Below are 13,933 nucleotides of genomic sequence, written 5' to 3' on the forward strand. Positions count from 1 at the left end.
AGAAAGACGTTTTAATCAGATTTATTCCTTAAACTCCCTCTAACTTTTCCACTCCTTGGTGTCTGATTGGGTTCACCTTCTGCCTGCAGAGGTTCTGTTTCTGTTGCTCTGTTTGTTCCTTAGAAAGCGCGCTGCCTCCTGCAGCTGTTCATGCAGATGAGCCCAGAGCAGCCTGAAGCCTCTCTGTTAAAAACACACAGATCTGCGCTGCATGTTACAGACCAGTTAACAGGGTTCTGACCCAGCAACATATCAGGAATAAGCCGCAGTGGATCCTCACCTCTCTTTGTTTACTTTCTGCTTCAGGATGTAAGAAACTGATCTAGATCAGTTAAGTTTCCCTCAGAGAGACAATGAGCCTCATTCAGCATTAAACACCAACGACACATTTGGTTTTATATGTTTAAAATAAAACAGGATGGTTTGTGAGCAAAGTTTTTCCTGATAAACTTTATTCCATGTTTTACTTTAACACAAACATTATAGAGTCTGCTGATTAAACCCTCTATGAGTGAGCAGTTGCTGTCAAAGGAGAGAATTTCTGACTGATTTCAGGGATTTATCCTGAAAAAAAGGACTTTTTTGCATAAAGCTGTTAAAGTTTAAACTGATATTTGAAGCTGGAGCGTTCATGGAGATGTGAGCAAACCAGAGGTGAACAGAGCTGAGGACGAGACATCTCTTTATCCAGACCATCTTGAAGATTAAGCTGGATCCTCAGATAACATGGCTGGAGTTTGTAACCTAAACTGTGACCATGCTGACCATGGTGCTGAACGTGTGACTTTCTACAGGTGTTTGGTTCTTGGTTTCTTTATGTCTTTATTCTGACCCGTTTCTTTATTCTTCATGTTTTCAGCATTGTCTTGTTGTTTAGTCATATTCGTAAAGATCTTACTGTATTTAGTTTATTTTTGCCATGCTTTGATGTTTAGTATCTTAGTTTATTCTGCTGTTTAGTCCTTTTGTTCCATTAGATTTATTTATCTAAGGTCTCTGTTAGACTTTTTCACTCTTTTTATGTCTCTTTTGTTTTACTGTTTTCATACAGCCTCAATGAGCAGATTGTGTTCTGCTATTTTGAGTGTAACTGTAAAGGAAATATGAAGGTCTGAGACATGCATCCGAAGGTAATTGTAGGTTCTTACTGTCCTTATTGAAGCTTTAGCTTGATGCTCGTCAGACTTCCTTGTATCCAAAACACTCTGAAAATAAATCCACGAGTCCACTTCTTGATTTTAACGATTTACTTGAAAACTCAACGCAACATTACAGAAAACATAAAATACATCCACTAAATTAAGGCCTTTAAAGTCCAACGGAGCCTGGGAAGGGTGAAGTCAAAACACTATTGACCTCAAATCTCCTTCTAAGTCCCACTGCATTCCTCACCTGGCATGAATATAAACCCCTCCCCTTCGTGTTTTTTTTTTAAATGTCACAATAAAAGTCATATTTTACTCACAATATCAGTAAACTGAACATATGAAAATGTTTTTAATGAATCATTAAATCAAAAACAATATTTATCTTACTTATAAATTTGCATATTTTTAAATAAAATAAAAAAATAAATATTGTTACTCAGATAAACTGCATTTAGGCTCCTACAGTAATTATCATAATGATTGTCTAAAAAAAAATGCAAAATATTATTTATATGTGTTACGACCACCCAGGCCACAACATATTTGAGGACACGAGACAAACATGAAGTTCAAAAGAATTATTTAAATTTTTAATCTCTAGAATTTCGGCCAAAAAAAAAAAAAAAAAAAAAAAACAGAGAGTCAGATTTTTTCCCAGTTTCCCCTTATCCAAAAAAAAAAAACTCTAAGAGAAAAAACCCCCCAAAGTATAAACAGAAAGTTGGACCTGGTGAGCCGATCCAAAGAAAACGTTACAGCAGAAGGCCAACCCTGTACAGGGCCGTCGAAGCCTCTGCTAGTAACGAACGATTTACAGAAGAAAAAAGAAATAATTATCAACTCTAAAATTTAAGTGACTCAACTGAGGTCTATACAACACTAAAAGGGAAAAAAAAATAAACAAAAATAATTAATGTGCCCAACGCACATAACAATATGTAATGATCTTGGTTCTGTTGGTTTTTCTCTAAGTTTTCAGTTTCAAGTTCATCCAGGTTTTTCATTGTTTTCTAGCTTTATTGGTGGTTTCTAGATTCATTTAAGTTTCTTAGGTTTTTCTGTCTGTCCTCTGTTGCCCCCTTGTGTTCTTTTCCCTTGGCTTCCTCCTCAGCTCTGGTCACACCTGCTCCCTATCAGCTCGTTAGTCCTGCCTTTGTTCAGTCAGCCATAAATACTCTCCCTCTGCAGTCCCTCTTTGCTGGTTCCTTGTCTTACTTTTTCTCACCCTGGCTCCTTGATGGTTTCCCCCCTGATGTCTCCATGGTTCTGGTTTGTGTTTGATTTTTAAATTGGATTTTTGGATTCCTGTTTTTGTTTAAGAAATTTAAGTTGGATTTTGGGATTCCTGTTTTTGCTTCCTGATCTTTCATTAAACCTTTTAAGAACTCACCCCTGCCTGTCAGCCTCCACATTTAAGTCCTCATAAAAACCTAACAAATCGTGACAGTATAGTACACTTCATATAGGTAGTCTGTCTTAAAGTGCTAAAATAGTTTAATATAAATAATAAAATGTCCTAAAACATGAGAAAGTTTTCTTTGTCTGCTGCTCCCATCTGATCTGATAGAGAAGGAGCCGCAGTCAGATTCACAGCAGATTAAGCTTTAAACAGCTGCACTTTGTTCCAGTATGCAGAAAAACAAGATTTAATGTTGCTTTGAGTGGGGAACATTAAAGGACTTAAAAGGAGACAAAAAACCTCTGACCCTGATTAAGAAATGCACACTTTTATGTCCTTTACAGACTGTGATGAAGTTTCTCTAATGCTGTTAATATTCTATTTTGTTTCTTCCTATAAACATAAAACAATGTTGAAGTTCCAACATTATTTTTGTTCTGGTTCCTTATTAATTTACGCGGCCGGTCTAGACATTTCTTTTCTTTATTTTTATAATTCTAATATTTCTGATGGTCCAAATGTGTTTACATGCACATGGAATCTTTTTGCAGCATTAGATATTTTTCACATGTGAGTTTAAACATCTCTTTCAGAAATGTGGAAAAAAATACACACAAACTGCAGCTTTATTTTCAGATTTAGAAAATCCCTTTGCATGTGTTAAATGGTAACGTTTTCCTATCTTCCTCCCATTAATTTGCACGGTTTGGTCATTAAAATACAATCTGCATATTGATGAAGGCAAACATGCAAAAAAGGTTTGCAAGCTGTCTGATGAATTGCAAACACAAATCACTTTGAGCTTTCTTTGAAGGTCTGCTCCGTCCGTGCAAACGTGTTAGTACCTTTATTTTTTTTAGGACACGGAAACCTTCTAAAGAGCAGGTTCCAAATGTTTCGTTTTATTATGTTTAAACGAGACCTGCAATAGACTGGGGACCAGACAGACACCAGCCTTTGACGGACAACTGAATTTAGTTATTTTTCCTGGTATTTCGCACAACAATAACTGTCAGTATTCACTTCATTTTTTTTTTTAGAACTTAAGGTTTTTATTAAATGCATAACACACACAGACAGAAACAGTATATATTACATATGATTCAAACAAATATGTAAATATAATTGTATATTTAAACCCATGCATAATTTGTTAAACCGACAATAGAATATCTTCAAATAAATAAATTAAAGAATTAAAATAATTGATGAGTTTAGAAAGGATTTTTAATAAAGAGATAATTTAACATAACTGCTTTGATGTTTGAGACATTTTTCTTAATGACGACTGAAGAACTAAAACTGATGACGCTGCAGTTAGTGACATGGATCGTATGCATTTTCCATCAGGTTGGATCCATGAGGAGATCTTCGCTGACAAACCCTGGCATGGACGAGTACAGCTCCTTCTCCTCGGTTTCCACGTTGTGTTGTTTGGTTTCTCTAATCTCATTTCCGACGTCCTTGGAGACCCCGGGGGTCTTCTTCCCCTCCAGCCAGTACGTCACCATGTCCCCTTTTCCCTGTGGGACAGTTTCAGACTGTTAGTGGACCCAGCTCCCCCAGTAGTGTTAGAAGTGGTGAAGGTGGGAGGCTCACCTTGACCTGCATCGTTCCTCTGCACTCCAGCACGTAGCCACCGATCTCCTCCAGCAGGTAGAAGGTGCTGGAGCTGCTCTGGATCTTCAGAGCTGAAAGGATCCAGAGGCAGATTGGTAAAGACAGAGTTTCAGTGTTAAATCAGCGTTTTTTGGTAAAACATGGCTACCCAGGCTTGTGGACTCCATCCTGGAAGCTGTGTTGACCGTATCACCAAACAGGCAGTATCGAGGCATCTTGGTCCCCACGACTCCAGCCACCACCGGACCTAGACGGCATGAAGGGAGACGTTCAAAGAATGATGCATGAACAGGGTTTGTGTTCTCCAGCTGTCTGCCTACTACCTGAGTGAATTCCTGCTCGTATCTGCAGCTGCATGTTGGGTTTGTGGGGGATCCTGAAGTTGCGACAGACACCCACCAGGTCCAGGGCCATGCTGGCGATTTCTGAGGCGTGCAGGATGCCGTTCTCCTGAGGAACGCCTGACACCACCATGTCTGCACAGAGGTTAAACCAGACAAACAGGTCATATTGATCTGGGTCTGACCAGGCAGGGAACTGAGGGTGTGTCTGGGTTTATTCTCACAGGCGTCTCCGATGGTTTCCACCTTGTAGACGTCGTAGTTGTCGATGATGTCATCAAATGTGGTGTACAGCTTGTTGAGGAAGTCGACTACCTGGTAAGGAGTGCTGCTGCTGGACAGCTGGGTGAACCCTACGATGTCACTGAGACCAAACACACACAAATGAATTTCCAATTTTAACCAAACTTTGAAGAAAAGGAAATGCAAATGTGTTTCTAACTGTTTGAAGCGAATAAACCAAGCATCATAAAGGGTATCGCCACCCGATATCGTCACACATGGCTGTAATAAACAGGAAGTAGAGCCTGCAGTCTAGAATGAACCACAGATCAATAATCCTTTTAATGAATGTGTTGAGATCAGGGAAGTTGTTTTTATGCTAACATGTCAGCTAATAATGGCGATGTTACTTCTAACCAGAGGTGTCAAGTAACTTTGTTACCTTACTTAAGTAGACATTTTAGCTATCTGTACTTTACTGGAGTAAATATATTTTAGATAACTTTTTACTGCTACTTCTTACAATAGAATCATTAGTTTTGTTTCATTTAAGTTCATTTTCATTATGGACTTTTGGTATTTAAAAAACTAAAAACCATTAAAATAATTTGTTTAATCCAGACAGTTAATTCCTTTGCGGATGGACTCGATGCTGCCCCAACTTGTTGTTCACCACATACCAAAATAAATAGTTTTTTAAGATGATGTAAAGTTAAATTTGACAGAGTTACCAATAGTTATAAAACTAAAAAAATAAGAAAATTAAGTATAGGGAAGTTATTATCCAGAATTGTACAAAAATGTGCCTTTGTTAGGGTACTGCAGTGACCAATATGAGGTGTAAAGAATCAGTCCTTTTTTTCCTGATTACTTTTATACTTTAAGTAGTTTTAAAAATTGTACTTTTACACTTTTACTTGAGTAAAAAGCTTAAGTTGATACTTTAACTTCTACTAAAGTATATTTAAACTGTAAGATTTATACTTCTACTTGTTAATACTTTTGACACCTCTGCTTCCAAACATGTCTGCGCGCATCTAAGGAACATCTAGGAAGACTCCAACAGCAGAAACGGCTGATCAGTCATGTGAGTAAAAGTTGGCTGATTCAGAAAATGTTTCCATCTCCTGTTTTACACATTAACCCTTTTTTGCAAAAGCTAAAAACCACCACAAGCAAACATAAAAAAATTGTTTTGCGAATTTAAGAAAGTTTATTCGAATTTTAAAGTTTCCATCGAGTTGTTCTGATGCGATACTTCAAATATGCGCATTAGAAAATGCTGACGGAAATGAAGCTTGTGCATCTTTAGGGAGGAAAAGTTTACCTGAAGAAGACAGTGGCGCTAACGTAACTCTGAGCCTGTAATGGTTTCCCCTGACGTAGATCATCCGCTACCTGTTTAGGAAGCATACCTTCAGGAGACACAACAACATCCCGCTATTACAACTAGACCTTAGAGACCAGCTCCTGGACAGTGGATAGACAGCACCTGGTGGGATGGCTCCACTTTGCTAAAATGAGGAAACCTGAGAGGTATCCTCTTTTTCAGCCGTGCTGTGAAAGTTTTCTCTAGAATACAAGAAGGAACCTCTACGGCAGGCATCCCCAAAGTCGGTCCTCGAGGGCCGCTGTCCTGCAGGTTTTAGATGCTTTCCTGCTTTAGCACAGCTGATTCTGATGGTCGCAGTTCAGTAAAAGCCTGTCAGTCAGCAATCAACGTAAATCAGCTGTGCTTGAGCAGGGAAACCTCTGAAACCTGCAGGGCAGCGGCCTTCGAGAACAAGCTTTGGGGATGCCCTCTCTACAGAATTCAGGAGAAGTAGTTTGGCCTGTGGAACAGCAGACAAGGTTCTTATCCACAGCCTAAATGAGTTTTATAGATGTAAAAAGCTAATTTCCTTGAGTAGTATTGGGGGACGCTGCAGGCCTACAAGACAATGAAGATTGTAAGCAGTTGCAGGAAGGGTTTTTTACTCCAGCCTCTCCAAGAACCTCTGAATGGTAAACCATAACTGTCTGCAAGGACTAAATAACCATTTGGACCAGAGAACACCCTGGGATGCCAATAAATGTGCAAGGGAGAGGAATGTTTGGGTTTCCCCACTGGACCTGTTGTATTTTCAGAATGATCTTGAATGGATTAGGGTGATATTATGTATTGTCATTGGGAAGCCATGATGACGTCAGAATTAGTGGATATTTGAGGACCCTAATCCAGAGCTGAAGAAGTAGAGATGACTTCTTGCTAAATTTTATGTAGAATTAAAAATACTGAAGCCATATTCCAGAAATGATTGACAAGAAACTCAGGAACCAAAAACTAGGAGACACTATGGAGGAATAAAACTAAGGAATGAGATAATGAAGAGAATCCAGCAAACACTGCAGAGGTGGAGTATATATGCTAAACAGAACAATGAATGGAGTAATCAACTGATTGGGAGCAGGTGTGGACAGAAGGAGCTAGAAGGGATCTAGGGAAAAGGAGCCTGACACAAGGGGGCAGCAGAGAGTAAACAAGAAATACATAAGCGCTCAAAAAACAACCAGAAAACAACTAGAATGACAGAAATTGGAAATAAAACCAATGACCTAGAAAACACATAATAACATAAATCCAAGTGTAACAAAAAACTCAAAAGGAGTTTTTGAGCCTCTTACTGTACAGAAGTCTGTCGGTTTTCTGTTTCTCAAGCATCAGATCCTGAGTCCTCTCAGCCACAATGACCTCCAGGTGTTTACTGTACTTCTCCATCTGGAAGACAGAGGAGAGCTCCTCAGTCCAGCAGATCAGGGGAAACTAAGATGGACTAAAGCCACAGCCCTCACAGATTAGCATTAGACTACCTCAGTCTTCATAAAAGATGTTTAGACGTCTGCTTAGTTTAGTTTGTCAGTTTTTACAATATATAAAGCAAGAAAATAAAACAATTTTAGCATAAAAAACAAACAAATATATGTGATAATTCGGTAGAAACCAGTAATGATTTGTGTAAACAATTCCACCTGTTCATCCGTCGATACGACGAAGACCATCTATTCATCCTATGGTTGGGGAAGTTAGGGTTAGGTTCAGTTATAAAGTAGTTATTATTATGATCTCATACTTAAATAAATAATAGAAAGAAAGCTAAATTGTAGACATTTTTTGTAATTTGTGAAGCGTTTCTGCTATAACCTACTGATAAGAGTAACATTTTAACTCAAAGAATGATTTTATTTCATGATAAGCTTGTGTATTTACCAGGTTCATCATCATGTCTACTGGGCTGACTTTGATGGGATTGATGCGGTGAACAAACTTCTTCACTTGGTCAAACGTAGGTCGATGGACGGGGTTATTAGAGCGACATCGACGAATCAGCTTTGCAGGCAAACACAGATAAAAGCAGAGTTAAAGTCAGAGTGAGGTTAAAATAATCAAACCACAAAATTGACATGGATACTTTGTCTTAGGGATTTATTATTAAGAAGAAATAATAAAGTAGCCAATACCCTGTGTATGCCTGTAATAAGCATGTTTTTAAAACAAAGTAAACAAATGTGGGATAAGGCCTTTTTATTTTAACAATAACATTTCAGGCAATTCCTGTAAGTAAAGAGGTTTGTGTTCACACCTCTGCATAGTCTGCAGGACAGGGGCAGGTTTTGTCAGCTTTACTGGAGATCAGCTCTGGTAAAGGAGGACACCACGCACACTCCAAGTTAGACTCTTCTGGCTGCAAACAAATTAGTTTTAGTTATTTGTTTTTTTTTCTGTTCATTTGTACTTTATTCTATGAAACTAGACACCAGAGACCACAACTTACAGGGACTGGGTCACTGCGAGTAGCGATTTCCAGAAGAATGACAGAATAGCTGAAAGGACACAAATCAACTTATTAACAGAAAACCATTGGCATTACTCACAGTCTCAATTTGTAATTTTTTTCAGATGTGATCTCTTGATGATTTTAAATAGGTGGTCTGTATTGGTCATGTAAAGAGTGCAGCACCTGAACACATCTCCAGCGAGTGTCGGCTCCACGCTGGAGTTCTGAAACTCTGGTGGCATGTATACCTCATGGAGCCTCTGCTGATAAGAGGACAAAGGCTCCACCCCATCGCCCCTCCGGTATGTCCTCAACCCGTAGTCTGAAATTGGAGACAAATTCATGGAAAAACATGCTTTGCAACCGTTCTACACACATTGTATACAATGGTTGGGGGCTTGTCCGGGATCTGAATATAATTTTATAAGTGCAATGATCTGAAACTTCACAGCATTAACTAATAAAAGTTATTGTATGGAAGAGGATTAGGGCTACTGGGGTAAAAAAAAAAAAGCAGATTTTTTTTTTGTGATTTTGACATGAGAAAAAAATCTAGAATTATGACTTTAATCTCAGAATTCTGACTTTTCCCCCCATATTAAACTCAAATAAAAGATCAATTAATTTTTTCAATTATTTTTTTCCAGTGGCCCTAATCCTCTTCCATATTACAGTGTCACATCTTTACATTTTAGAAATAAAAAAGGTAATCTAGCAAAATCTGTTTTTCTGATGTAGGAGTCATGTAAAACAGACAAAGAGGATATGATGATGTTAGAGGCATATACCCTGATTTCTCAAAGATGTTAAGAAAAGAAAAAAGTGTAATTGATTAAAACACAATACACTATTACTGTAGTTGGCATTCAGTTATATTTTTAAAGAAAAAAGTTGATATTACTTTTGTGAATTTGATGATTTCCAGTTTTTGAAATAAATACATATTCAGACATGAATGTAAAGGTTGCCTTCAATTGATAGATGTTAAAACTTTTGCTCAGATGACCTGTTATTTTGCACACCCAGCGGTCATCTAGCACACAGTTCAGAGACTTGAGTCGGCCATGACAGATCTTGTGCTGATGGAGGTAGGACATTCCTCTGGCGATGTCAGTAGCGAAGGAAAACCTGGCAGCCACAGAAAGTAGAAGTCATTACCGTTATAGTCATGTCTAATTAACCAAACAAGCTGCTCCCTCTTCAAATCAGAGGTTCACCTGAAGCCCCAGTTGAGGGGGATCTCCTCGTTCAGAAGGACATCATGAAGACTCCCCTTTGGGCAGTACTCTGTTACTATGGCAACATTTGGTACTTCAATGCATCCGCCAATGAACTTACACAGGTTTGGATGATCGAGCTCCCTGAAAAGAGATATACAGGCAGGGTCTGATATTTTTCTAATGAAAGTTAGTTTGTTTGAGTCTTACCTGACTTGTTTGACTTCCTGTCTGATGGTTTTGGAAAGAGAGAAGGACTTTGATTGGATCTTTTTGATGGCCACTGTTCTGCCGTCGCTGCAGAGAAAGAGATTTTTTAATAAAACATGACATGGTGTGATTTAAATAGTCGGACAGTTGGTTGAACATGTGGCCGTACTATATCCCGGTGCAGGTGAACGGCCCCTTCCGGTTGGTTGGTTGACCTGTACAGGTGCTGAGGGCGGTCACACAGCTCACATTGCTGTCTGTGTGTCCGACAGGAACGCTCATGATGCTGCCCATGGTCATATTGGTTTCCTGATCTAGACAGAAACAGACCATTCACACATTCATCAACCATTAAACTGGTTTCTGTCGTTTTAAAAGAAACAAAACACGATCAAAGCATTAACATTATTTTGTTATACACCGTTACGTTAACTGTACCTTGTTTAATTGTCGAGAAGTCAATGATCCAGCTTTCGTCCCACAGCATCTTCTCCTTCTGATACCTTAGCCACTGCAGCGACAGAAGTCTCAGCTTAATTGTAAATCACAGGGTTTGTACCAGTCTGTTCACAGAGCCTGTGTTGTCTGAGCTCCTACCACAGCGGTCAGGACAAAGGAAAGGCAGAGCAGGCTGAGCGGCAGGCCGATGGCCACCTTAGTGGAGGGACTCATGGGACATTCTCCACAGTCAGCTGGACACGTGGAGCACTGCTCCCCTTCCTCACAGACGTTATCGCCGCAAACTGAACAGGAAAACATTCAGGCAACATTGTTCCAACCAGATATTGACAAACACAATATTAAAAGACACACTGGCATTATTTTAGCATTCTGTGCCATTAACATTACCTTTCTGCATGCAAGAAAACTGAAAGAGAGAATTTCCTTATTCTTTTGCATTAACTCAAATAAATACACTGAGATTATGTTACTTTAAACAGATTTTAGGAATAGAATATGATGTCAGGCTTTTGTTAGCTTGGATCTATCTTAAGGTAACAAATCAAACCGACTGCTTCCCTCTTTATGTGAAATTATAAAAATGGTAAGACGCCATTGTACAGCGCCAGAAATAGACTCCCAGATTTTGGTGCAAAATGTGAAAATCAACCCCACAAAAATAAAAGGTAGACACTTTGAAGATGTACTAAGGCTGGTAAGATGCGTTAATTAGCCTTCCTAAAACCAGGCATGTACCACTCAGAGAGGAAGAATCCATTACTCAAAGAGCAGCATTAAAGGCCAGACTACTTTTTGCATGAACACCCAAGAACGAAAGATCTAATTAATGGAGACATGTATTCAGAGGCTGATTTAGGAAATTTGGGGCCCAAGGCAAAGACAGACAGGGGGCCCTCTCAATTGAGAAGATAACACATAAAACAGACCCATTATACGATACAGACATTTTTATAGAATAGACATCCATTATCTGTTCTAGGTTGTGTCCCTCTCTTCTTGTCCCTTTTCTTCTTGTTTTCCTCTCTATGCTTTGTTCTCAGCTGACTTTTCATGCTGTCTCTAAAGGAATGAAAGATTTTTTTCCAAGCACCAAGCTCACTTAGCTCTAAAGGCGATGGCAAAAGTAAATAACACGGTCCTAAAGACAAGACAAGCTGCATCTTGAAGGATTTATTGAGACAGACAAACCCACTTAGGTCGTCCCTATGATCAGAGTTTAGATTAACACAAATACATAAACATTGTACCTCTATTGTACCCCTATCTGCCCATCAGATTATCTTTTACTGTTAGTTCTGTTAGGGATGGTCACAGTAATGGACCTACCCACAGCTGGCAGAACGGTGCTCTTTGCCTCTAATGCAGCCTGCATGGTCCCGACTCTGATGTGAGCAATGAGTGACGTTAAACCTGGATGGAACAGAACCACCTGCAGGATAATGTGATTTCATTAGGAGGTGTCAAAAGAAATCTTCTTCAAATCATCATGATTTAATGTCAAAGTACCTGAAATAAACTGATCACTATTTTAGGTATGTGCCTAGAAAGAAGGGCCCTTAACTGTAGCCTAGGATCCATTGAGACATAAATGAAAATATCATCTGCATACAATGATATAAACGAATAGCAATAACTTTTACTTCTGTTTTGCTTGATTTAAAAAACTAATTATAAAACCTAATACACTACAGTATAATGCATCTATTTTACAGCATAGAAACAGCATAACTTCTTTCATATTTCTTTTGAGAATTAATAACCCACATTTTTAGAAATTGACCCATTTTTTTTTTTATTTTAAGATTTTGTTTTCCTGTTTTTTTGGACTTTACATTAGATTCTTAAAAAAAAAAAAAGAAACCAAACAAGAACCAAAGACTGATAGCTGATTAATAGATTATTCAATTAATCATCAACTAATTCAGTAATTGATTAATCGTTATATTAGATTAATATATAATATAACTGGAATATAGAGCCTCTAAAACATGCCTTTACCTGACAGAGCATCCCACTTAAAGTCGTAATTATTGCAAAAAAATACATAAAAATCTTGAATTTAAGAAGAAAAAAAAATGTCTGTCTTTCTGCTCTATCCAGAACTCCTCAAGTGGAAAAGTTTTACTTTCACCTGCTTTGATTGTGCATAAAAATTGCTTAAAGGATCCTTTTCCTATCTGATTATTTATCGAAAAAATAATCAACCAATTAACTGATCATCTCACCTTGGCAGTCCAGTTGATCTGGGACATCTTACCAGTGGTGGAGATGGTGTGAGTGAAGATTTTTCCATCATCAGGAATCCAGGGACCACAGATGCTCTCCGTCTGTCCAACATGGAAACCAGTAAGATAAGACTGGGGGTATAACTTTAACAAATCATTTCAGATTCATTTATTTTTCTCTTCTTAAAACAGTCAAAGTATTTATTATTATAATTATTATTATTATTATTTTACAAAATTTGCACTTAATGTTCAGAATAAAAAGGTAGAATTTGACATTTTCACATTAAATTATGTGAATACGGTTTTATCAGTTATTCATATCAAGTATTTATTTAAAAGAAAACGATGCCCATGTTCACCATGTATCCCATTGGACAGGAGTGGATGTTAGCGTGATGGATGCAGCAGTTTTCCCCGTTAGCGTCTGCCCAGCTGGCTGGACAATCCTGATGTTCACAGAACCACTGGGCCGATGCAGCGTCTGTTATGGAACTGGAAGCACAGCAGCTCCAGATTAATAATCCACTCAGATTACAGTGAAGAAACATGTCCAGAGACCTCAGATATATGGCACCTTTGAGTGAAGACGCCGTTTTGGACCGCCCAGTGGTAGAAGGAGTCCCGGGCAGTGACGGAGTAGATGACGGTAAACATCTCCCCGGTTTTAACCGTCTCTGGAGGCCGGAGCACCCAGGCCATCTCCATCCCTACAGAAAGACACCCAGCAGGAAATCATTTCTAAACCTGCAAACTTTAAGGATAAACATGCAGATCAAAGCACACAGAAGACTGGAATTATTTATATTAATCTGGTCTTTTAATTCAGAGGTAAAACAGATTTTCACAGGAGAATATTTGTAATTTGGGTTTCCTTTGTTTTCCTAAACCAAACAGTTTTATATGTTGGAATATTTCTGTTATCATTGCAAGAAAACCTTAAACAGCAATAAAGATTTAACCATCAGAGGTTCAACAGGATTAATATTCACTGATGATCACAGGAATCTACAGACTTTGATTTTATTTACCTTTAACTCATCTTTAGCTGCATAATAACTAATGAATAGGACTGAAACAGTCGGATTAATAGTGATTAATTGATTATAAAAAAAACTATCAACTAATTTAGTAATCAACTAATCATTAACTGGAGCATAGAGACTGTCAAATATTAATTTTGGCTGACAGAGAAACCCACTTAGAGCAGTTATTATATCAAATCTGTAAAAGAAATTATTAAAACATTTTGCATTTAAATAATAAAAAAAATG

The 13,933-nt window shown here is 38.2% G+C and overlaps 1 protein-coding gene across 1 annotated transcript in view; it reads right to left on the bottom strand.

Moving 5' to 3' along the window:
* Positions 1 to 3,763: 3,763 nt before the first annotated feature.
* Positions 3,764 to 13,933, bottom strand: part of LOC107099068 (atrial natriuretic peptide receptor 1-like) — a 12,705-nt gene continuing 2,535 nt past the window's right edge. The window contains exons 3-23 of the mRNA XM_015397037.1: positions 13,237 to 13,369; positions 13,022 to 13,154; positions 12,660 to 12,761; positions 11,761 to 11,863; positions 10,570 to 10,715; positions 10,411 to 10,483; positions 10,142 to 10,286; positions 9,973 to 10,059; positions 9,763 to 9,906; positions 9,552 to 9,673; positions 8,729 to 8,867; positions 8,543 to 8,591; positions 8,351 to 8,452; positions 7,978 to 8,097; positions 7,395 to 7,488; positions 6,058 to 6,145; positions 4,733 to 4,872; positions 4,491 to 4,643; positions 4,316 to 4,414; positions 4,147 to 4,238; positions 3,764 to 4,070 (exon numbers count right to left, since the gene is read on the bottom strand). Coding sequence (XP_015252523.1) covers positions 3,894 to 4,070; positions 4,147 to 4,238; positions 4,316 to 4,414; positions 4,491 to 4,643; positions 4,733 to 4,872; positions 6,058 to 6,145; positions 7,395 to 7,488; positions 7,978 to 8,097; positions 8,351 to 8,452; positions 8,543 to 8,591; positions 8,729 to 8,867; positions 9,552 to 9,673; positions 9,763 to 9,906; positions 9,973 to 10,059; positions 10,142 to 10,286; positions 10,411 to 10,483; positions 10,570 to 10,715; positions 11,761 to 11,863; positions 12,660 to 12,761; positions 13,022 to 13,154; positions 13,237 to 13,369 — 2,441 coding nt within the window. The 3' untranslated portion in view covers positions 3,764 to 3,893. The remainder of the gene's footprint in view (positions 4,071 to 4,146; positions 4,239 to 4,315; positions 4,415 to 4,490; positions 4,644 to 4,732; positions 4,873 to 6,057; positions 6,146 to 7,394; positions 7,489 to 7,977; positions 8,098 to 8,350; positions 8,453 to 8,542; positions 8,592 to 8,728; positions 8,868 to 9,551; positions 9,674 to 9,762; positions 9,907 to 9,972; positions 10,060 to 10,141; positions 10,287 to 10,410; positions 10,484 to 10,569; positions 10,716 to 11,760; positions 11,864 to 12,659; positions 12,762 to 13,021; positions 13,155 to 13,236; positions 13,370 to 13,933) is intronic.

Source organism: Cyprinodon variegatus, unplaced genomic scaffold (assembly GCF_000732505.1).
Source record: "Cyprinodon variegatus isolate N-32 unplaced genomic scaffold, C_variegatus-1.0 Scaffold835, whole genome shotgun sequence".
NCBI lineage: Eukaryota > Metazoa > Chordata > Actinopteri > Cyprinodontiformes > Cyprinodontidae > Cyprinodon > Cyprinodon variegatus.